The sequence below is a fragment of the Platalea leucorodia genome, assembly GCF_965183815.1.
Source record: "Platalea leucorodia genome assembly, chromosome: 5".
NCBI lineage: Eukaryota > Metazoa > Chordata > Aves > Pelecaniformes > Threskiornithidae > Platalea > Platalea leucorodia.
The window spans coordinates 73,187,326-73,212,699 of record NC_138827.1 but is presented as its reverse complement, the minus strand read 5'-3'; the positions used below and the strand labels follow the sequence as shown (position 1 = coordinate 73,212,699).

Here is a 25,374-nt window from a genome sequence, read left to right as displayed (position 1 = left end):
AAAAAAAAAAAAAAAAAAAAAAAGTCACTTCCCTTGGCTTCTCTTTGCTATTATGGATGACTCTCCTTGGACTTCTTTTTTCCTTGCATTTGTACTTCCAATACCATCTCTGCTTTTTGCCTAGCAGGTGATAAGCTTCTCGGAGCCTTCCAATGCTTTCCAAATGAGAACTGGAAATCCTCGTTTCACTAACCTGCTGAATGAAGTGGGAAACCTAGTTGTTGCCGTCTCCTCCACAATGCCTGAGGCAGACCTGCAACTGTGCCACCTCTCGGCATTACTGATTTAAAGCCTTTATGCCCAATCATAGAGAGAAGCATGCTACTAACGAGAAGGGAACTAAGCAAGAACCTGGAGAAACTGGAAGGCAGGAGGAGACAAAATGATGCATCTTTTCCAGCTTCTTGCATCATACATACATCTTCTTGTATCATAGTAATTACAAGGCCAAAGAATAAATCAACTTTCAGGTATCTAAGTGCATATGGCTCCACTCAAAGTTAGCGTAAAGTCTTCCTAAGTGAAAGGAAACGTCAAAGTGTGTCTTACAGAATGCCTTACACACCGGGCCAGCATGAGGCTGCTCCTGATGAGCCTCTGTACACTGTCAAAGTTCATCTTGTGTTAAGTACTTTTGTACAAAGACTAATTGAGGTGCTATTATTTCCAAAAATGATGTTACTGGTATTTTATTCTAATTTTTTTTCAATTCTTTAAAACTCATGTTTTACATAATCTTATGTAAAGAAATTAACTTTTAGGTTCCACTAGCTTTATTCCATTTGTTAACACGTAAAGGGCACGACAGGTATCGACCATCTCAAATCAATGGACTGAAATTGCTACACTGGCTCTTTGGCGAAAGGGTGATTAGAGTGCTAATTGCTATATGAGGAGATGATACTCAAAAGCCTTTGCAAGAGAGCATGGATTCTACTTGGGAACCACATAAATAACAGCCTCGAGGACTACCTTAACCAGACCTGCAGTATTTCCCAGAGGAAAAGGTGTGAAACATCTCTGGCTGCACATACCTCTCAGACTGGATCTCTCACATCCAACAGTAAGACACTGATTCACTGAAGTCAACAGGTTGTGTGGGTGTAGAAGCCCACCTGGAATGATCCACCTTGTAAAGCTAAGATCAAGACCCGTAACTGCTTGGTAGGCTGTAACCATGAAATCAGCAGCAGTGAAAAAACGGGAGGTGAACCAGGAAAAGGCAAGAGTGGTGGCCCATTTCAGAACTCTGTGTCAGACAGGACAGAGGGATTCCTATTTCAAACGTATACAAATCGAAGTTTATTTTTAAAAGTGCAGCTTTATTGCAAACTTTGTTTGCTCATTGGAAAATGTTACGTAGTCACTTTTCAGGGAAGAGGCATCAAGGATATACAAAAATTGAAGTCTAAGCAGGGGAAGAGAGTTGATATCCTGGGCTGCCTTAGAGGAATGCAGGTACATAACAGCCATTGATTTCAAATGGGAACTATGGACCTGCATAGCTTTGGCAGCTTTTGAAATTCCCTGTCTAAATCAATGCTCGGATTAGGAGCTGGGTTCTGTTCCGAGTTAGACCAGTACAAACTCACAGTGACCTTAGACCAAAGAGCTCCTCCATAATTTATACCAACGCGAGCAAGCACAACTCGGCTCTCAGTTCCCCTCCTCCCTTCCCCCCTGGCATTTGCTAAGAAAGAGAAATGTGATGTGGGGCAAATATACTCTGCACTAGCTGCAGCTTCATTGAAGAGTTTGATGGGCACGAGAATGATTTCAAGACCAAAGTCCTGAAACCAATTTATAGAAATTAACATCCTCTAAAATGACATGAATACACAAGCAGATTAAAGAATTAACCATTTGGTATACTAGTTCTCCACTGTTTTTCAGCCAGTCATCCAAACACATTGAAGAAGGTATACGGACACAACAAAAATCATTTGCAAATCAAACAGTTGTCTCCTCAACAAAGTATGGGGAACATAATACAAAAATAAATAAATGCCTTGTCAGATTTGCCTCATTTCACAATACCACTGGGCATTCCTCAATCAGCAGGACAATCACAAGCAGGATTTCATAGGCTTCAATTCAACTTTTTACATGATTTAAAAACATTTAAATGTTACAAACATATTTAAATCACCACTTAAAAATATTCGGCTTATATTATTAAGATCTATTTTACCAAGTATGAAATAAGGACTTCATAACAACAGAAGCATGAAAATAGTTTTTGTTTCCTCCACCCACATACACTCGCAATTTCAGAAAAGGACATATGCATCATCAATACTCCTTTATATTTAAGGAGAACAAATCTTTCAAGAAAAGAGGGATAGTATGATTGCTACAATAGTAAGAAGAACAAGACCTATCCCATTTAAATTCTGTTCCTTAGCAGGATGGAAGGAGAGGTTTCGGTCAGAGATTTCGGTGTGGGCCTGACTGCTAACAACATGAATTTCTATTAGCAACTAAACTTCATTCAATGATCCCTTGCTCAGACAATTTACTAGGCCTCCCTATTACATGTGCTTGGTATCTCTTAATTTCCTGAATTAGACTAGAATACATGCAGTTAGGACATTTTACTGTAAGGCAGAATGAAATCTGTCTTCTACAGTAAGAGACTGAAATGTGGGATTTTCTGTTCTCTCTCATCTGCATCTCAGAAACAAACCAAGAAGAGCAGAGACTTGTTATATTAAGTAGGAGCTACTTTTACAGTCAAAGTCAGAGTACAGTAGCAAGTTTGAGCCCTATAAAGTCACAAGCAAATTCCTTTTTTCCCTTCCTGATAAAGAGATGCAAGTAAACACCTCAGAATTTCTGCTGCCGTTATTTCTTGGATTAAAAAACATTAAATAAAATTAGGAAAAAAAATTAAAGCTAGCGGACTCCTTTCTTTAAGAACTGAAATTACTACCAAAGAGTCTGAATACTATCTTTAAGGTGGGCAGTAAAAGCAGAACTGTCCTGCAGACAGAAGGAATTCTTATCTTTCTATTTTGCTTTAGTGATTTCTCTTTTGGTTAGCCATGATTGCTGATAGATACCTGCTAGTTCCTTACATACATTCAGCTTCCCATACAGAGCATCAAACCCTACAAGTGTTGAAAAAACTATATGGCTCCCAGAGGGGAAAAAAACTATCCAGGAAAGTCTCAGTAGCTAGACATAATTTGAGAAATACATCCATTTGAAACTTACCAAAGGGTCTGACCTAGACTTGTGTGGATGGGCAGAATACCAACCAAATTCTTCCAGTTTCAGCTGGGAAATACCTGTCAGCCTGTCAGACAAGGAGTTCTGGACAAAGCCACACTTGAAAAGGCAAAATCATCAACGCTACAAGGCCACAGTAATTCAGCAAGGGAGGGAATTTCTGTACAGGAATCTTCACTAATCCATGATCTATTTCAATCCTTCTGTTTTTCTTTCTTTTTTTCCCTGGGCTAACTTCGCATCAGCCTTCAGATTCTGGGCAACCAGTCAACTGATCCCCTTGCTGCTCAATGAATTAAAAATCATCATAATAAAAAAACAAAAATCAGCATGCAGTAAGAACAGTGACCAGTTCTGGAAGGGGACAACTCCCACTTCTTCACCAAAAGAAGAAAAGGAACTGCTGCTCCCTGCACCCCAAACACACACACGCACACAGAGGAGGTCAAGAGACTATTTTAAGAAACTGCCAAACTCATCCTTGAACCATGATCTTGATTTAGGACTTCAGTGCACCATTCTCAAATCAATGCGTGCAGCCAAGTTTTCCATGCCAGAGACTTCTGCCCACGGGAAAACTTTCTACCAGATGCTAATGGGATGGCAAGCACTGATCCGAACCCTAGGAAACAGTAACATGCATCAGTAATCTGAGGTATCTTCCCATTTCTAGCTCTTACTTCTAAGATCAATTACATCCAGTAACTGTACTGTATCCTTAAGGAATTATTGGGGAACGGTGAACCTGCCTGCAATAAATGAGCACCGGTGCATAACAAGCACATGTGAACGCTACAGCAAGGTTCACAGAGGGCTAACCCTGGTCAGTACTGAAGCAGGGGTCTTCTTCTCAACCCCCTCTTAAAAAAAAGGGAAGGGAGGACAGAAAAAAATAAAGAAAAAGGAAAAAAGGAAAGATAGAAAACACAGGTCCCCCATCTACCTGCACAGAGCCAGGCAGACAAGCTCAGTTGGAGGTGGTGAAGGGCGCAGATGCGTTATTGGTACTGGTAGCGGTGGCACCGGTCACTGCGAAGCCCGTGGGAGGAGCTATGGAGCTGTGGCTGGGCTGCAGGTCCTTGGGGATGCCACTGTGGGAGCTCAGCTGGTGCCCAAAGGCTGCGCTGAACTGAGGGAGCTGTTGTTTAGGGGAGGTGGAGGCCATGAGTTCAGCAGAGGCAGGACCCATGCCACTAAAACTGGTCTGCGGTAACCCCGGAAGCACACTGGAGCTGTTGGGGGTCACAGTGGCGAAGGCAGGCTGTGTGGTCTCTGAGTGCGAGGTGGTAGGTGGTGTGGACAGGGAGGTGGACAGGAGGTGTCCATCTGCACCAAGAAGGTTGCTAAACGGAGAGGGGTCCCCAAGATTGACAGGAAGATTTCCCCAGTGAGTTCTGGGGTTGACCACCCCGCTAAGTGGCACATCCAGCTGAGTTGGGAGCAAGTGCTGTGCCATCATGGGCATCTCTGCTGAGAAGGTAGCTGCCAAGTTATCACCAGAAAAGGATGTGGTGTGAGGGGATGTGATATGGTCACTGTAGGGAGACGGCACATGCTCACTATCATAATGGCTTCCATGGGGTGAGGAGTGTGAATGGTCACTGCTGTATTGCTGTCGTGAGGTGATCAGGTCATCTGCCTTGCTCAGCAGCTGGGCAGGGTGGGGCCTCTGGGAGGCATGGCTGCCATCATGAAGTCCATGAAACTGTCCTGGGAAGGCTCTCTCCCCAAGGCCACTCTGGCTTATGAGAGTGGCAGAAGTAAGGCCGACGTTGGCTGGGGCTGAGAATTGCCCCTGGATCTGCCCTGCCAGGGGCGTAGGTGGGTTGGACAAGGTAGCAGAACGGAGCAAGTTCTCATCCAGCTCCAGACCGGAGAAATTATCATGTACTATACGCCCATTCAACAGCTCCCCCAGATCCGTGTTAACCTCTCGACTCAAGGACTGCATTCCTGGAGCTCCAGCACCTGTAGAGAACACCCCTATCCCTCTATCTGACAGCTCCTGAACTGGCACACCATCTGTCTGTGTAAGTACTCCAATGGTACTCAGGCACTCGAGAGAAGTCACAGCCTGTAGGGCCCGTTCCAGTTCTTCAGCCTCTTCTGTAGTCGGAAGGAGATCTCCATTTTTACCTGCAGAAACAGGGACACCAGAAGTTAGCGTGCTCCTCTCAGGTGAGCCCGGCAGTGGCACTCTAAGGATGCAGATGTACAGACAGTTCAGTACAGAGCTGCAGTGTATGATAAACTGCCAGAATGGCCTGCGGTACACAGAAAATTTCCTTTACCAGTCTTCACTAGGTAAGCAAGGTAAGAAAAACAAGAAAATACACCTCTCTCATCAATAGAATTCCTTCTCTCTGCCCTCCTCTTCCACATACTACAATACAATATGCCTCCCAGACTCACTAGACTTAAAGCAAAAATGCTTACATAAGATTTTCTTCAATGCTGCAATAACACAAATAGTCCGCAAACTCCCTTCTACTTACCACATTACAGCCTGGACCTAAAATCTACACAGTCAGTATACTTTAGGTTAATTTCAACTCAAACACAGTCTGATGTCATGTTGTATCAGAAAATGACCAAAGAAATCGCATACCCCAACTCTGGGCTGTTCTAATGTCTTTGTTATCTGTGATAGGTACTGAGCTTTAGAATCCAGAAATTCAGGCACAGTTCTGATCAAAAGCTAGTTTCAAAAATGTATTTAAAGATTTTATTCTCACTCTCTTCTCCTTTTATCAAAGGCCAACATTGACTGTGATTCTGGCCCCACTCGATGGCAGAAAGATGCCATTACTGAGAATACTCTTGATTAAACTGCAACATTGACAGGCAGTAAAAGTGTAAAATGAATTATTAAAATACTAAGCCAATTAGGATTTTCAGAGCAGTAATTATAAGAGCAAGCAGAGAACTACACACATCAGTCTTCTTAAAGTCTGCTTTACTTCAGAGCTCACAAACAAACAATAGAGCAAATGCACTCTTCCTTGTCAAGAAGTTATTACCTCTGTAGGAAAGCAAGCAACCCCTCAAATGCATTTTAGAAACACTCACTTCTTCAGTTCACTGAATGTGTTCACATTAGCATAAAATAAAACTAAATGGTACCTTCAAAGAAATCAAAATCTTGCAAGTCATCGGGCAGCCGCGGCAGGACATCAGAGAAGTCCTCCTGATTCAATTCCAAGTCATGTGGAATGTCTGTGATTTCGTTGGCGATATCATCGGGCAGCTCATCAGCACTCAGCTCTGGTGTGGAGGGGCTCCTGGACAGAAAGTACCGTTAGTCCATGGTATTCAACTCTGATTCATCCAAACAACAATTATGAATGCATATCCATCTATAATGGGTGTTTCCCCACACCTCCCCCCCCCCCCCCCCATCATCTAGGGAAAAAATGCTTTTAGAAAGTTTCTTTAGGAAGCTTACACTTAGCCTATCGATTAAATACATAAGTTAGGCATCAGGAGCAAGACATTTTATCCGAACTCAAAAATTGCTTCAATCTAGAATGACCCACTCTAAGGTTTTTTTCAACAGTCACATGGAGATGCAATTTCTAGCCCTGCTCCAGATGCTGATCAGCACAGCAACATCACACCTTTCTACAGTGCTCATTGGCAACGTTCAAGCTAGCAGTGGGCAAACTGGGGCAGGCCTACCACTGACCGTATGTGGGGCATCTCTACTGGCAGTGAGACACTGGCAGGCATGGTGAGGTTCCCTTGGGGCACTGCAGGAGGAATGGGTTTCTGGGGCCGGCGTGGGCCTCGCCTTCTCTTCTTCTTGTGTTTTTTGGTAAGTGCAGGTGGCTTCGTTTTTTTCCTGGGTTTCCTCTGCTGCTGGTGCTGAACTTTACGGGAGCTGTCCCCTCTCAAGAAATTGTCCTTTGGGAATAAAACAATAGCAATGGGAGTATATTAAGAACAAGTATTGCTTTCCTTGCTTTTTCCCCCCTGGACATTCCAGAGCCATTCATATGTAATGCAAGAGAGACTGCTAACTTACACCCAGGCAAGGTTACAAAAATTAAGTTGTTTCCCTCCTCATTCATCCCAATGGCAAAAGTCACATAGACCAAATTATGAGGTATGCTAAATACGAGATCATGCAGTGTCACTTTAAAAACCATCATAACAAACTCTAAATCAGTGCAAAACTGCAGCCTTTGGCAGCATTCCTGTAAGTATTAAAGACAGAACACTGTTGTGAGGTGGTGATAACAGGAACAGTGTGCAGCAGCTGAAGCCAGCGTCCTCAAGTGCACAGTGCCATAAAAGACGGACAGCACTGAGGAAACGGAATTAATACTGTAGGGCTAGGGTAAGGATATGGGTAAACAACTAAGGCCTCATTGCTTTTGAAGAGCAATCATTGACCAAATAAAAAATAAACCAAACCATCATCAGTTTTCAGCTGCCATCATACTGGGAATGGCAGAGGACTACAGAAGTAAACCTTGAGAGACACAGAGAGAGAGAGAGACACACTGCCTGGGAGAGGGGAGAAATCCCATACAAATCTGTGTAGTGCAGACCCTCACATTTTAATCCAGAAAACTCCATAATTAACAAGTACTGGAGAAGCTGGACAGAAACAATAACAAAAAACCCACAACAACCCGATGACAGAAGGAAAAAAAAAAACCAGGCAGTTTTAGGCCTAATGCCCTGAAGGAGGGGCAAGACAGAAGTGGGTTTGTGAATTATCCTAAAAGTTTTGTTCTGGAAGATGGGAGGCATAAAAGGAGAGCAGACGACATCATCTTAATTTCTGCATTCACTCCACTTTTAATAGGCCACTGCTTTTCCTCTGGGATCCGCAGATCCCTGAAGAAGGTTAAAGATAAATTCTAATAGTCACCAAAAGGTAAATAAAGTAGCAAAACCATTATTTGTATGCTTGTAATTGCTGTCTGCACTTCCTCTAGAAAATATTTTGGGCCCCGTGTACTGAGACTGTTTGAGATGCAGCGTTCTTACCATACCACACTTATACTATATTCAGATCCAAGGGCCAGGAGTGAGCCCAAATAAAATGACCACAGGATCTCTGACAATGATTTTCTATTTCTTGATTCAAGAGAGGAATTAAATGTCTTCCAGTGAAGGATATTCTCATGCGCACTTTATTATATCCTCAAAAGTATGTAAAAGATTTTCACAACATACTTTATACTAATTGGGAATGTTTGGCATGTTTTACCCTCTTAAGAAAAATAAAAGGAAATGAGCTCTTAAGTTCATAAACTTGCTAGTTGTCAAGCAAGAGTTCATAGAAAGACTGGGGCTAAAACTCCTGTTCATCCCAATACGCAAATAATTACAGTTTTGGCTTTGTACTTACCATTTTTTTGGCATGTTCTTCGCACAGAGGTGTCTGATGTGTAATGTCAAAAACTGGCACAGAGCACTGTTGACCATCCGCAAACTTGGCTGTGCAACTTGAGAAGAGCTGCTGAGAACGGTTCAATAAGATATCTGTGCATTTCTGCATCAGGAATAACACATGAGGCAACGATGGAGGAACGCCCTTTGATTTATCAATCTGATGAAGACCAGAGCCTTCAACTCTACCTGTCCATAGAAGCTATTTTTAATGAGTACCTTAACTTTGTTATTCAAGTTCAAAGCTAGGTAAGGCTCAAACTCAACTTTTAAAGTGAAAAACTGCATTCATGCGGAATGTCTAATGATTTTATTATATATTGAAATAGTTTTATGGAAGCAGCCATTTCACTAATGAGTTCTTAGCAAAAAGACGCCTTTTCCTGGAGTCTTAATCAATAGATCAATAGTAGCAGTTGGAACAGTGTAGTCAACAGGACTATTTCCTTACAGACTAATGACAATCCATACTGAAACATTAAAGAAAGAGTATTTCTTAATTCAATCTTTTAAGGTACATTCTTGGCATTTATCTTTAGAGCACAGACAAAGAAGTTTCAAGATCCTTCCTGCTCCTCTGAAAAAAAGATGTGCAATCAGACAGAAAGGTCAAGTAAATCCAAACGTAAGCTTGCTGAGATTTCCTTCAGAAAAAATCCCCTGCAGGAGTGAAAATGTTTCCAGACTTGGAGCAAATCAAACAGATATTTCATTGTGTTTTTTCAAACAACATTAGAAGCACTCCTTCCATCTTGAACAGTTCTCAGACCTCAACATCACTATGTATGTTCAGAAAATGTTAAAACGCAAAAGAAAGGACAAAGAAAATGGAAAACCTGCAGAACAGTCCAGATGGCAGACTTGGACAGATGGGTCAGAACCAAGAGCCTGCTCATTTTAGGAGAGACTGTTCCCATTGAGGAGAAAGTGCACAGGGGAAAAATGGGCACAAATGCAAAATCACTAGTCTTGACTTCTCTGCTCTACGCACACCAAGAAGCAAGACCACTTAAACTTTAAAAAAATAAAAAAAATGAGAATCATGAGGCAAATCCCAAACACAGCTGCACACCATGATGCTCTCTCATAAAGGTTTTGAACTGCTCTGCAGACTACTTCTAAGGGGTCTGCAAAAATCAACCAAGAAAAACAAGGCATCTGCAAACCAAAAAGACTGAAAAGGTGCTGCAGTCTGATAGCAACTGGAACAGATCAGCACTAGTTCCTTAAAATACAAAACAAAAAGCTCAAACAAAAGGAGTCACTCCAACAAAAATTCTTCAGCTAAAAACAAAAAAGACAAAGTCTGCAGAATTCTTAAGTATTCCAGGTCAGAATTCTGCCCGCTTATAGACTTCAGAATCAAACCTCACATCTAATGTGATCCCTCCTTTCTGCGACCTTCATGCGTTGACCCTGAACATCCTTTTCAGACTGCTTGAAATCCCCAGCACTGGAAACTCTTCCTCATCTAGAATTTGGATTCTGTGACTCCTTCTATTCTGCTTCTTTAAACAATGCAAAGTATTAGATTTCCATCTTTCTAGTCAGTGTAAGCCATCTTTTTATACTATGTGTAAAAACTTGTTCCCATAAACCCTTCATAGGTAGTTAGTCTACCTACCAAGAACTGTATGAAAGCCATGAGGCTGAAAGCCACGTGGTTTGTACCAAGTCATCTGTGAAGATGATAATTTTTGTAAAGACTTCTTGCACCTACTAAATACAGCTTACAAAGTAAAACAATGTGACTATGATAGATACCAATAGCAAACTACTTATCTTCACTGTCTACACATCCAAATCACACAGACAAATTAAAAGCAAAGTAGTTGATAAGACACTAACAAATAGGTATTTCTTTGTGAAAAGATATTTGTCAAGGCAAAAACCTAACAAACAAACGTAAACCCCTAAAACAGAACAGCTTCCATGCAACTCCCAAACAGAGTTAAGAGGATACGCTGAAAACAATGCCTGGTGAATGGAAGGGCCTTGTTAGTGCACTGTTCTCCCTTCGAAGTCCCACTACAGGTTGTGGGTTCTGCATCTCTCTGCCTTGCTTGGCTTGTGCTGAAAAAAAAAGCATAAAAGAGTTTAGAGACAAAAAACGAGTCTCAGGTGGTTATTTAGCACAAGTATTGCACTGAACGTGGCACAGTAGGACAAAAAATTATAACACCCATGTGTGTGTCATGATCCAGATGGGTGCACACTACTACCAGACTCTACACAGGGATACAGAATAGATGTCAATGACAGGTGAAGGAGTGACTGCAATAACAGGATTATTCTTTATTTCACAGGGCCTTAATTGTAATGAGAGGTGCTGTGTGCTACTACCATGTAAATATTACAACACCCTGAAACAGAGCCAAGGACAGCAGTAAGTGAGTGTCAACACAGGTGGCCCTTAAAATGAGGTCAATCTTTAGAATACAATGTATTGGGTATGTCTACATGGGCAGTCAAGTGCACTTCCAAGCCTGTCCATAAATCAAAACATGCCGAGCATCCCCAGAGCTTACATGCAAGCATGTGCTCAGACAAACTTAGACTGAGCTCTGGAGTGGCAGAGCCTGAGCGTGCTCAACATGGGTAAAAGCTCTCCCTCATCAACGTGCTACAGCCCAATCCACCAGCAGGTGCCCGGAGCTGAGCGCTTCCTCAGCACAGCCTCAATGCTTTGAGCCTGAGCTGCAAGCAGGCGACCAGACAGCAGTGTGGATGAGTACTGCAAGCGTTACACAGCTCGCTTAGTGTTAGCCTGCTCTCAAGGCATTTGTCACCTTCATGTAGATAAAGCTGGCGATTCCAGGGCTGAATTTCACCTCTGTACACGTTTTCTAGGTTGACAAAAAGCTGTTTGTAGCCTGACTGTTTTCCTTCAGCCATTTCTGTCATCGACTGCACTTTGACTGAGCAAAGTTTTAGTTAGCAATATTACTCCTGTGAAAATTTCGTAACTGAAAAGAGTCTGTGGTTACTTAAATTAACCAGAGCAGTGATGACAGGCATACCTGGCTTTGCCAGTCTACCCAAAACAACATAATCTTTTTAGCATAATAAAAGGCAAAAATAATGGAAAAAAAACAGCAAGAGCTTGCCAGTTCTGGCAAGGTTTTGCTGTAGCTTCAGTTTGGAGACATTTACACAACTTTGTAAACTAGTAAGGTACCTCTACATTACACCTCTGAGCAGCTCTTCAGCATCACCCCACCTCCCCAACAATAAACCCTCCAACTGTCATGAACCACAGACCACTGTCCAGGAACAAAAGCATGCCATAACTAGAATACACACTCAGTAACCTGCTCCAGCCTGCCTCTCATGTTAGTCCCCCTACCCCCCACTGTCACACATCCCATAAAGCAAAACCACAACAGCAAAAGGATGCTGCTGGTACCCCAGACGTAACACCAGGGTTCAGACTTACTCTGTTTCTGCACAAATATGAATCAACCAACCCTCAGTATGCCGAGAGCTGGAGGGATGTTGACATTTTCTAGAAAGAATTCCCACAGAAGGTAACCTTCAGAGTTGTTAGAAGATATTTATTTTGTTGCCAAGTTTAATTTAGATTAAGTTAAATCTAACAAAAAACGTGAGCTTAAGTTTGATTTGCCGCGAAGAGAATTAAGAGGAGGTACAGACTTTTCAAAAAAAGCTGTCTGAAAAATGAAATCTGAATTGAAGCAGTGAACTGCAGACCAGACTGCACACCTTCTAAAGAACTGGGCTTAGTAAAGTACCAGATATTTGACGGAAGCCAAAATACATAGATCAATTAATAAGAATAAATTTTAGCAGGCTACTAACTTCTTTTGTGACATTTAAGAAATCGGGCCCAGATACTGCTGAACAAACAACCCACATTTTAAAACACAAAGCTGGAGAATGCCTGCCTTCATGGAAAGCACTGTATGCCATGTTTCTTTTACTCCACTGACAGGCATTTATGTGCCATGGTTTTTCTGCCTTGTGCATGCCTACCAGTTTCAGAGTTCAGCATTTCAGCTGCTGGGTACTCTGTCCATCTCCACCCTGTCCAGACCCCGGGTTACTGCAGTCACAGGGGAAGGTCTAACCTGGTACGAGCACACGTAGCTCTTCGGAGTTCTTGTATCAGTTGCCCAGCACGCTCCGGCTCTCTGCTGGCCGCCTGCAGCAAGGCTTTCCGGAGCGTATGCCGGCATTTCTTCTGACGAGATTCTGCCCGCTCCAGGCGGCAGAGGTGCTTGTATTTCTGCTGAAAGTAAGTGCAAAGTCTGGTCACCCTGGAACTCCTGTCATCTGCATTGTCATCATCGGACCTGGAGGGAAAATAAAAACAAATGGGCTTTAAGTATTTTTTTTCCAAGGAAGCTAACTTGTCATTTTAATAGAATTGTTAAGTTGGCATCCATCTTCTAGCCCCACAAACGTCCAAGGCTGAAATCAGGCAGGGATGCTTGAGAAATGGTAAGAGCAGGATCCCTTTTGAATTCTAAAGGTACCTACCCTTCTTAGTATGTTATTATTAGAGATTACATCAATTTATCATCAAGTCTGACACATTTAAATGTCTGGAGCCTGCTGTTAAAAAAAAAAAAAAATCTATACTGTTAACCTTTATTTACTGTAAATGTCTCAGCAAATGATATAAACTCTTAAATCAAAGTGCAATTAATGGAGAGGACAAGGGTGGGGAACTACGTAGTGGAAATTTATTGAAGAAAGGTCATGCTGGAGAAGATGGTCAAATTCTAACAAGTACCAAAACTGCTGACCTTTTCCAGTTCTTTTTACTCTGCCAGGTGGTGTTTTCCTTCCTAAACCAAAATACACACTCACATAGCTAGCAGTTGATACTGTTTTCCCCTTGCTGCAGAGTTAAAGTTGAGTTACAGTACACCCATGGAGAAGAAATTCACATTTAACTCCAAAGGCACTGAGGGAGAAATCAGACCAGGGCTAAACAATGACCAGGTGAAGGACTGATCCAATTATTTGTCTGCTTAAGAAAGTCTTTTCCCATTTATCTTGGCTTTCTGAAAGTCCAGGCACATATCAACAAGACCATCAAACCATGTCAACACATTCAGTTAAATGAAGTAAAAATCATGAAACATAGTAAAATCATCATTGGGACTTGTTAAAAAAACAAGGTCCATGAAGCTACCCAGAAGCCCTCCACAACAAGCACTAGTTTGCAGAATGAATTTTTTTGTTCATGGAGTGACGAAGAGCATGCAATAAATCTAAGCAAAGCAGACTTTGTTCAGTTTTTCCTTTAAGTTTTTCTTTATAGAACAGAGAAGCTTTTTGCTAACTTTCCTATCTGTAAGACAAAGGAAGGGCAGGGTGAAGAAAACAAGTCCAAACAAATGAAGCAAATCAAGAGCTCCCAAAGTTCAGACTGCAGAGCTTGGCCAGCGAGATTGAATGAGCCAACATACGAACCTGCACACAGCAAAGCGGACCACAACTAGCTGATGATAGAAGAGATGCAAAATACTGGCCATGATATTTACTAAATAAAGTAAGATCCAGAAATGCAGGCAGAATAGCTGTCCCTGAAAGGCAATATGACTAAGACCTACTTTCCTTTCTGGAAAATCTTATTCCATTCACACACAGGCTAAATTTAAGACACTAAAGTGGCATCTGTCTCCACTACGGCTGCCCACAAAAACTCCGCAGGACCAAACACTGCCTTGACACAAATGCACATTTTTATAAAGTTTTATGTAAAGTCAACTATACTGTTTATTTCGTTTGTTAAAACAGATTACAGATTATTTTCTAGAAGCATAAATTACACGTAATTAACCCTGCAATTAAATGCTTAGCAGCAAATACAACCTGTTAAAAATATTTAACATCTGTAATGTTTAAAATCTTTTCACATTGAAGATGAAAAGAAAACATACTTTTAAAATCTCTTAGGAAAGAATGCCTACTGGGAAAACCAAGCTGTTTAGAAAAAATTAATTGTGTGCTATTTAATACAGATTTTCCTTTTTCCAATGTATTAATAGAAAATGGGAATACATGGATGGGACCAGTTAGATATAGGTAGGTCTAAGGTCTTAGATTTTTCATTACTGCTATGGGCCAAGATTTTTAAACAAAGTTGCAGACATACTGATTTAATTTTAAATATGGTTACAAATTAACTTTAAGAAAAGACAGGAATATTCCTTAGGGGGAAAAAGTGTTTCTTTTGGGTGAAAACAGTGTTTTTTAATGCAAAAGTCTCCATATTTGAGACTTTTTACTTCCCTCCCATTGAAATAGAGAGAAAAAAGTAATCACATGTTAAAATATTTTGAACTGTGGTTCATGCGATCATTTTAAAAAAGTAGATGAAGACATATATACAAGACAGAAAGAAATCATGCCTGCAGTGGACAAGGGCTTATTTTGAGGCAGTTTCTACAAGCCTATTCAGAATTTTGTTTCCAGGCCAGTAAGATTAACCAAAACATATTTATATGTTCAAAGAAACCTAAAAATATCACAATAACACCTCCTTTTATTTTTCGCTAGGCAAGTACTGAAACCGAAAGGTACTTTTATTGTTGTCCTTTCATAAACAAGTTTACTAACTTCTATTTAGTTTATTCTCTTAAGCTGCATATATAACTTCTGAAGTTCAACTTAATGCGTGGCATTTCATTTTTTTAAAAGATTTCTGAAAGTGCACGCAAACCATTTGATAATCCAAAATGCTTCTTCCCAGCCCTTCCCTTTAATATTGCCATGTGTAAACATCAGGGGAATTATTGCTGAGTGTTCATGAAGAAAACAAAGGCAGCACGGAGCAGCAGAAAGGAAGAGCAAAAGGGTAGCGCGAGCAGTTGGGCACCATCAGGGAACCAGGAGAACATGCTCTCTACTCAGAGACACGCCAGCAGCTGTACTTCAAAACCCTCTGTAAGGAGGGATTTGAAGAACCTTCTCTTCTTTCTCTTAGTTCTTCTAGCTGTTGGGAGTTATTAAATCCAACTTTGACAATACAGTGTGGATATTTGCTCCTTTGAGTGAGCTCATACGAGGAGGGACTCCAATGTCCAGGCCCCCTTTTCAAACTCGCTACTTGAAACACTCACTTTATCTATTATTTCAGCATAGGAAGCGAAAAACTACTTTGTTTCCAATACTTTCTAAGCTACAACACCCAGTAATAGAATCATCTGGGGGGAAGCTCCACTAATCCCTGGCAGGGAACAGCCCCTGCTTTCCCTCCGAACTGCTGCTCCGGCGAGGAATTCCTCCCACCCCAGCAGCCTTCCCCGCCAGCGCTGCGCCCGCTGCCAACTCCTCTGCTGCTACTCGAACTCAGACGTTTGTGCCTGCCTCGCAGCGCTGCATCCTGGAATCCTGCGACCGCAGGGACACGATTTTTCAAAATTAAAGGACAGAATAATAAAAGCAAACGTTCGGCCTGAGTTTCCACAGATGACTGCAACAATATGAATTTTACAGATTAAAAGGCCAGAAGGCAAATGAACTCAAAAATGTATTACTGTTAAGACATTAATTTCAAACCAATCTGGTGAATTTTTGAGCAGCTAGAGTATCACTGAGCAACTAGAGTATCACACAAGAAGTTCAACAGAAAGTTAAGAGGATTCTGCCCACAATCACACAACCAGAAATGCTGAGAACAAGCTGTCCAGCACGCAGAAATTAACTGTTCGCTTTCTTGTACTAATCTGTTCTGAGAAGCATCCCTCCCGCTGTCTTCCAGAGTAAAATGGAAAAGGACAGAATCCAGCTAGCTGGTGGAGAGTTACCTTTTTCCCACAGGGACTGCAAGCTCAGACACAAATGAATAGAGAAAAAATAGCTTTAATTTTACTATGAAAAACAGTAAGTAAATTCCCATAGGTTTAGGTATGTGATTTCAGAATCTAAAGGTTTGTGGAAACAATCTCCATTGGTTTTCTGGTAAAATTAGCCTCCGACATTCAGAGTCATAACAAGTCATTGGCCCCAGTCTGCACTGCCAGATTAGCAAGACAGAGTCATTTTGACAAATTAAATCACCCAAGAAATAGTCTGAACTAATTCATCCTCAGCAGCAGACAGACCACATTGCAGAAGTGTCAACGTGAAACATTTCAGGTAATAAAAACCTCTACAGAAGCTTGCAGAATAGAAATTAAAGTTTTAGAAGGCTGATATCAGGTGAATGTATCAATGTTTATCCATAAACAAAATTAGGAAGCTGGTGAAGAGCTAACACTGGGCAGACTGATGAAGTACACAAGCAGCCAGTACCATATACGAATTTATCCATCATGATTTAGTTAAGACAGTGTTTAATTGAAGTGCATAAAATGCTAGAATGGAACAGAAAATGTCAAGACAAGGTATTATTTTCTCTGGGTATGTGAAAAGAGTAGGAAGAATCCAAAGGAAGTTAAGACAAATAGAAGACAAAACACACAGAGATGACCTTTACAAGTTGACAAAAAAACAGGGATCTATAGAGGAACCAGATCAAATGTCAAAGAGAGAAGAGCATAAGGAAAGTTATTTAATACATATATCTGCTTTGAAAATTATGTACGATTTAAAAGTCTGAAAATCTGTTCATGTTTTCCCAAAACAGTTTAAAGTTGCCTTTTAAGTTAAAACTAGTGTTTGTGAAAGCTCACTCTCTGACTGCTGACGTCCTAAAAAACCAATGGTCATTCATAACAGAAAAACCCCCTTTCTTTTTTAAAAGGAATGTCTACACACGGCTATTAAGCTTTGATTCACTGAAGGCTCTCAGTATTTAGTATCCTGGTGTCTGTCCTGATGACAGAGATACAGCTTTGTTGTTGACCTTGTGGACAATCTTTAGAGATGGTAAGAAGTTCTGGTAAGTTTCAGAATTTCCATGTAACAACAAAATAATGTTTCATTAACGACGTTACTCTAACTGCGATACTTAAAAATTAAACAAATGGGAGGGAGTTGTAGCATCAAAAAGTCCAGTTGCACAGTGAAAGAGAATCACGTTACAGAAACTACAGTCTTTACTGAGACCCCAATTTTCTTTTGTTATCAACATGCTTCAGTTTCATTACAATACTATGCTTGGGATGCTTTGCTTTAACTTTGCACCTTAAAATTTACATTAATTGACATATATTATCATAACCTGCTGTAAGTTCAGATCCATGACGCAGCAGTACACGGAGAATGCCACAAGCCTTTCTGCACCAGCAGCTAATACCTGCTCTGCTTATCCCTTCAATCACATCACTTCCCTTCAATGCTCCCAACTATTTGACAGAGATTTATTCAACATTTAATTATGAAAAGAAATGCCATGCCCTTTAAAAAAAAACATATTAAAACAACATCCTGCACAATTACCATACGGATTAATGAGTAAAATGTAGCAAGTTTACTAACGAAGTTATTCACAAATAGTAGGAAAGACAAGAAACCAATAGCAACTCCTTTCATTTGGTTCTAATTCTAATACCTCTGCTCAGCAAGGCACACAAGTTCATGAATAAATCCCACTAAACTCAATTAAATTTAGGCAAATAAGCTTGAATTCTTTCCTGATGCATCCTTCTGATAGCAGACTGCACAAAGGTCTCTAAGTTAGGTGGAAACTGGGACAGAAGGCGACAAGCTGTTTCATAGCTCTTACAAACAAACGAGTTCAAACAGTCCTTTGTTTCAGCAAAGCACTCGAACAAGTGCTGAGGTTCCACTGACTCCACTTGAAGTGAAGCTCACATTTACATGATTTATTCCATCAAGGCCAGCATGAATACTAAAGAATCATACTCACTCATGTCTCTCATAGCCGAGGGTTTCTCGGACAGACCACGCAACCTGGTAAGGGGAGGTTTGCTCTGAATCCTCTAACTCTTCTCCACTGTCTTCAGACCAATCCAGCCCTAAGGGAATTGAAAATAAGAAAGCCGGATGAAAAGTGTATCACCTCATATAAGTCTCTGAGCAACCTACGGCGCAAAAGATGAACGTGTAGTATAGTTGCAAGCATAATGACGTTTGATTAAATCATATAATATTCTCAATTACACAGGAAAACTTACAGTAACAGCTCCATTACAGTGTGCAAATCGCGTGCACTGAATTCCGTCAAATTTGAGTTTTCCTTTTAAAATCCTTATTGGCTTCTTTATCCATAAGCAGTGGAAGAAAAATCACCAGCTTTCTTACCCACAGAAAAATATCACAAGCTTTCATACCAAGCACATGGAATCTTTAGCGACAAGGTAAGAGAGAAGTTCCTTCAGAAGAACTGACTGCCTGGCAGTTTTTAATACTATATGATCTAAATAGGCCACTTTAATTTCTGTTTATATTCTGACCCCTGCTCTGTGCCAAAACACAGGGAGAATAGGAAAACCATAAGACAGAGCAGCATGGACAGAGACAGATACACAGCTACACAGGATGCTCCTCTGCTCAGTCTCTGTAATTGCCTGCCAAATGCATACATTAGCATGAAAAGAGAGCTAAAGAGAGAGATGCAAATACTCCTGCACTTTTACTAAGCAGCATGCTTTCGCTTAATGATGATGCAGTAGGATCAACTTATTGTATGCACCAGCAGCCTCAGTTAGTCAAGCTAAACACAACTGTTGAACAGGACAGCCAGAAACAGAATCCAACAAATTCTCAGGTGGAACATTTTATCTGGAGCTTCATCTTTTGCAGTTTTTCTTTCTCTCTCCCACTTCCAGTGGGATTCTTGCCAATTCCTTGCAGCAGGTGGGATAAAATCCCGTAGCTGCATTTACAAGCCAGCATTATTATTTTTTCACTTTCTTGTGTGCTCCTTGAAAATGAAGCAGCAGTTGGGATAGAGTTAAGGAGCACTTTATTTTTGCTAAAAATAAACTAAATAACTATATCTGAGACTATTCTGAAGTCAGATGCTTTGAATTTGCGAAATGCATCAGTACTTGGTCACCTGCTTTCAGAGTCGAAGATACACACACACTTGGAATACAATCGTCAAAGTGCCTTCATCATTTAGAAGCAACGCTTTAACATGAACCAGAAATATCAGAAATGTTATTTTTCAGGAACTTCAGCATCCTGAAAACTCTGTTCTTCGTCCCTATTTTTATGATATGCATTTGAACTAAACTAAGAGATCTTAAGACATTTGATAAAAAGACAGAATTATACTTCCAAGTTAAATGTTTTTTTACTCTCGCCCCCTTCCATAAAGGAATGAATAAACAACTTAATCATTGGATAAAGAGGTCTACAACTGATACAATGTAACAAATTATCTACCCAAAGTTTAAAAATAAAATCAGTGGTTGTGTTGTTTTGCTTCTAATGGGGACTGTAGAAATGAAGGAATAAAATCTAATCCAGATTCAGCTATACTCACACTGAAGACTGCAGTTATATTAATATTCAATTACATGGCTCTAATGTAGGTACACATAAAACTGGCTGCATCTTTTTAAAGATTCTGTGCAGTCATCTCTGGTGCTACTCTATCATAAAAAAGAAATCCTGAAATTCTCTGAACCAGCATAACTAGTCTTTAATATTAAGGCATGTTACGAATAAATAACAAATATATTTTTCCAGTCTCACATAATTAATATGTGAATTCTGTTACTTTGCCAAATATAAAATATTCTAATTGCATACACATACAGTTACGCATTTGCATAACTGTACATTTATAGGTCTAATCAGTTTTTTTACTATGCCTCTTTTTTAGGAAAACGTATTCTTTTCACCACTTGAGAATGTAAAACATTAAACACAGAAAGTGATCTTTCTACAGTCTTTCCAAATGCAGGTCACTTTCTAAGCTACTGGGGTCTGTGACACTCAGAAGTGCCTCTGGAGTTGCCATTCCTCAAAAGATGTGCATTATATGTAGGACCATCAAAGTGGTTTTCTGAAGAACAATGTCCTTTGGAGACGTGCTATGGGATGCTAATTATCTTCTGAACAAATAGTCAAGCTATCCCATGAGCACGAAAGGGCAGATCTTAACAGCAAATTAAAAAAAGGTTAATTGAAATAGCAAAAATTACAGATGTTTGCAATTAAATAAGATGCTATATGAAGAACATCCAGATTTGAAGTCTTTTTTTTTTTTTTTCCCCCAACATCATAAATGGCATTCCTGCTCTAGTATCTGACTCCCGTTTCCCTTTTCCCTATCAGTATTTTACTTATTAGAAAAGTACAATCTAAAACGAAGCAGAAAAGTAAGGTAACTTTGGAAGGTGAGGGAGATAACAAGGACAGCTAGATGTACCTAGATCTGTATTCATAATCAGACAAATAAGCCACAAAGTCAGTTGCCTTTTTAAAGCTTTATAGACCACTACTGCCATAGCAGCAAGTTGGTTATATTTACTTACATTTTCACAAGCAGCAATTGATTATTATGGTTTCTAGATAATAAGTAAGGAGGAGACTATTCCTGCGCTGGTATGTGGACAAGACTCCACCCCTCCAATTACCTTCCATAACGGTGCTTCCCTCCTGCAGTAATCTTTTGCTTTTGTTCATCCACATTCTGTATGAGCCCAGAACAGGCCTAGTCTAGAAAAATTCTCTTATGTTTCAACTTTCCCAGTCAAGTCAACTGGAAATTTGGATCTGCACAGAACGATGGGCCAAATCTCTAAACTTCTCCTTGCACTCATTTTATAATGTGCACTTGTAACATATTTAACGTTCAATCTAACCTTGTCTACTCATGCAGGTACAGCTGTGCCACCTTTACTACTCAAGTTGCAAACCTTCTGTACAATGTCTGTATCATCCAAGCAATGCTTTCTACACCTCAGTTTGATTTCTCAAATGATTAACAGGACATTAAGAAGAAAAAACAACCAAAATGCCATAAACCATACGCAATGGGTCCAGGCATTCCCTTCACAGAGAACAGGGCTAAAGAAAACATCAAGAAATTACTTAGTTCAGGGTTATTTTATAAGGACCACACACAAATGCAGGACAAGGCTAAGAAGACATTGCCCTTCTGTCTTTTGGTTTCAGGCTAAAAAAATAAGCAGGCAGTGCATCTATTATCTACCCACCTAAATGTGGAAACAGATCAGTGTCCAGCTGCTGTTTTCGAGTGCACAGTTTCACCAGTCTCTGTAGCCGGCTCATGCAGGACGAGTGCGGAGAAAAGGCTGTGGCTTTCATGAGGACCCGATCAGTCCTTGGAGGGTCCGTGACAGGAGCCCTAGCGGGTGGCAGGAGAGGCAGAGGTCTCTTGTTAGACAACTGCCGGGCTTGTGCTATAGTGTGTGTGGTGGGTGCCACTCCCTGCATTGGTAGGCTGGTGTTCGGAGGTTGAGGTGACTTGCAGACTACACCCTGCGGTAGCCCTGTCGGCTTTAACGAAGCTGATGAAGGTGGCAGATGAGAGTGCTGCTGCTGCAGAGGCTGCTGCTGCAAAGGTGCAGGAAGGGGGCTAAAGTGCTCTTGGCGAACTTTTAAAATCTCTGTCTCTCTCTGGCGCTGCCGGTTTTGAGCCAACTTGCTCTGCAACTTTTTCCTCACTGTTGCCCCTTTCTTTAGGTCATCATCCTCCTCGTTGAAAGCAAAGGGGTCTTCTAATTCTGCCTCCAGGTAGTGGAGAGGAAGCCTAGCCCCTGGAGGGGAGAGGGACATCCCATCCAGTCCATTGGGCATCTTCAAGGCCAGGGTGGGCACTGTCAGACTGAAGGCCATAGCATCCATCTGATGCCTGACCTTTACCTCCTCTATGGGATCATTCTTTTTCTTCCTCTCCTTTTTCGGTATAAAGCCAAGTACCTGCAGATGGCTGTTGCAGTACCTTTGAAAAGTAAAAGCAGTCAGGTATTAACTCAACTCTTGTAAGTAAAACCTGAAGAAAACAGATATCCCTAAAGGGAAATCCACACACACCCATCTCAAGCAAATTTAGATTGAAACACAAGAGGTTTTATAAGAAGTGTACACAACTGCTTCTAATACAACAGGTAACTGTGGTGTTCCCAAACTGTAACAGAAAACAAAAACTTATACAAGTGACAATTTGTAATCTTAAGATATAAAAGTCTTCAGTCATTATTCATAGGATATTCACACACAACCATTCAAAATATTTACTTTCTAATAGGGTAAATAGTAACAAAACAAAGCAAACAAAACAGACTGACACATAAAACAGTAAGAACTCAAGCCATTAACTCTGATCATTTCAAAAGCTCCCAAGAAAAAATACATTGAAAACTACTTCCTTTCATTCGGCTGTTCTTTCACTGGAAGTAGTTAACATTTTCACCAACACACACATTATTGTTATGAATTCCACTGTAGTAGGAAGCAGTTTCTTATACGGACAATCTCACTAGAGATACCTGCTGAGAAGGGTCACTATTTGCACTTAATGAACAAGTAGCATAAATATTCAAGTTCTGCTTTAGTAGTTTAACATGATGAATTTTGTAGCCAGAGGATTAGCTGCATGTTCTTCAAACAAAAATCTAGTTTAAAAGAAATTCTCTGCTGCTAGAAAATGTTTACACAATGCCAGGAATATGTACACATACAATCCACAAACATAGACTTTAAGCTCTTCTAATATAAAAAAGCTTTTAAAGTCATGTTATTAAAAAAAAAAAAAAAAGGAAAAAAGGTCTTCGAAAGTTTGTCATGAAAATTAAAAGGAGAAGATTTACAATTTATGGCCACAGATAACATACTAAGAAGTAAACAGTTAATTTTTGTCTGATCAAGCAGGTGGTAGAAATGTAGGATCCGTGACCTGATCCTTTTCCTGTTTCACACGGGCAGGCAGGCCCTCCTGCCTCTGTAGAATGCCACCAGCAATCAGACTTCTGCCCTTGCAGGACCCCATCTATAACCTGCAGCTTATAGATGAAAACAAAGATATGAGGAAAAAGTCATGTCTACATCAAGGTACTAATGAACAAGCTAAGGACATATCCATGAATATGAATATCCATGAATATGGATATGGATGAATATGAATATCCATGGATATGAATAAGGCCAAGATAAGGAAATGTACCATGAAGGTATAAAATCCGATCAGTATGAATCTGACAAAAGTAGTTTTGTTGAACAAATAGGTTAAAATGAAATTATTCCTGGTCTTCATGGAGAAAAAATAACAGAAAAACCCAACCAAAATCCCCAAAAAGGTTTAACGCTTCAGTTTAGTGACTTACAACTTGCTGTTCCACCCCTAAAGAAGCAATGTGTGAACTGCTTCTAAAGGGTCCATAAAAGGTAAAAAATAAAAAGCAAATTAATAAATGCTCCTTAATGATCTCCATGCATGTAGTTTCTCGAGGGATCCACACCCCTAAGGATTCACAAATCAGAAAAGGCTGAAAAGTACTGCTAATTATTATTGTCTAAGTAATTTCATTATTACATTAAGTTCTAAGTAATAAATAAATCTAAATGAGGCAAGCAGAAAGCCAGCAACACGTGGAGTCCCTGTTAGAATACACTGGAATACTGTAAATTCATACTGAGAGATGCACTTCTAAAAATAAAATTATATAATGAGGGCTCAATAAAGCTTCCCTTAAAGTCAACAGCACTATTTCCATAAGTAAAATTAAGCGCTTTTTAAATATTTTGTTTGAACAAGACTGATGAGATCAGTTAGAACAGCACTTTCAGTATGACAGAAGAAAAAACATTAAACAGACAAGACAAACACAATGGAATTTTTTCCCCTCTTATTCCAATAAAAAGAGAGTTTTGCTCAATGTGAATGCTTCCTTTCTACTGTTCAGAACTTAAATATTGCCACCTTGTGCAGGAGTGAGGAGGTAAAATTGGCTAGTCTGTTTTCATTGTTAAAAACAAAGAGAAAGCAAAAAAACAGAAAATGTGAATAAACCTATGAAAAGGTAATTAGCTTGCTAACATTCTCTGAGTTTTAGGCTATTAAGGGTTTTGCTTGTTCCTTTAACTCTAACACAATCATTTTTACATGGCAGAGAACAAAGTTTTGGCTCTTACAACTGACCATACTGCATCACTGAAAGCCAACAGTATCTTACACAGGCATCACCTCTAGACACAAACCCATAGATATCAGGCTACAACATAATGAAAATATAGATCACATGCACTTGCAGACTCCAGTACACATTGACTCGGCTCTGTGCTTTAGGCTCCATCTGTCAACTCTCTGTCTTCCAGCATAACCAAGGCTAATACACCTTGCCCGATGGACTAAACGGAGCAAGAAGCAGCTGGCAAGAGCATTACATGCAGGTAGTTTTGGCTAGGCTTAATTTATTAGCACCAACTCAACCCTGGCCTTGCCAGGCTCTAGCTGGTCCCATGCGGAGCCAGGTGGGCACACACACCCACTTCCCCATCCTTCATGTTCCAGGATGGCTTTTTAGTTGGCCCTGGCCCAAAGTGGTTCTGACTTTACACAGTGCTGCAGAGCCTGGTGCAGGCATTAACTGACTCTGCTGGAACCAGTCTATAACCAGCTGAGTTAAGGCAACAAACTCTTTGGATCAGATGTAATGTCAGGGAAGGTGTTAGTAGTTCCTGCTTCATGGAAGACAGATTACTGGGAAGACTGGAATAGAGTGTGCAAGTAGCACAGTCCCTTTCACATGGCTCTGAGCATGAAACCCGTTAGGGTCAAGCTGGCCCTACAAGAGCCAGTTCTGATGTACTGGCCTTAGTGGCACAATTTGTCACTTCTATAACCTGCCTCTGAGTTATTCTCAGCTGGCAGTATCACACTGA

At 40.5% G+C, this 25,374-nt stretch overlaps 1 protein-coding gene across 9 annotated transcripts in view; it reads right to left on the bottom strand.

Moving 5' to 3' along the window:
* The window catches only part of INO80D (INO80 complex subunit D), a 49,319-nt gene that overhangs the window by 11,025 nt on the left and 12,920 nt on the right, over positions 1–25,374 (bottom strand). For 7 of the 9 annotated variants that reach the window (XM_082314341.1, XM_082314340.1, XM_082314347.1 and 4 more), the window contains 8 exons: positions 21,687–22,435; positions 18,422–18,530; positions 12,723–12,947; positions 10,598–10,707; positions 8,594–8,727; positions 6,917–7,134; positions 6,355–6,512; positions 4,175–5,367 (listed from right to left, as the gene is read on the bottom strand). In XM_082314341.1, coding sequence (XP_082170467.1) covers positions 4,199–5,367; positions 6,355–6,512; positions 6,917–7,134; positions 8,594–8,727; positions 10,598–10,707; positions 12,723–12,947; positions 18,422–18,530; positions 21,687–22,435 — 2,872 coding nt within the window. In that variant the 3' untranslated portion in view covers positions 4,175–4,198. Of the gene's footprint in view, positions 1–4; positions 5,368–6,354; positions 6,513–6,916; positions 7,135–8,593; positions 8,728–10,597; positions 10,708–12,722; positions 12,948–18,421; positions 18,531–21,686; positions 22,436–25,374 lie in introns of those variants that run through there. The other 2 variants (XM_082314344.1, XM_082314342.1) reach the window with 2 other exon arrangements.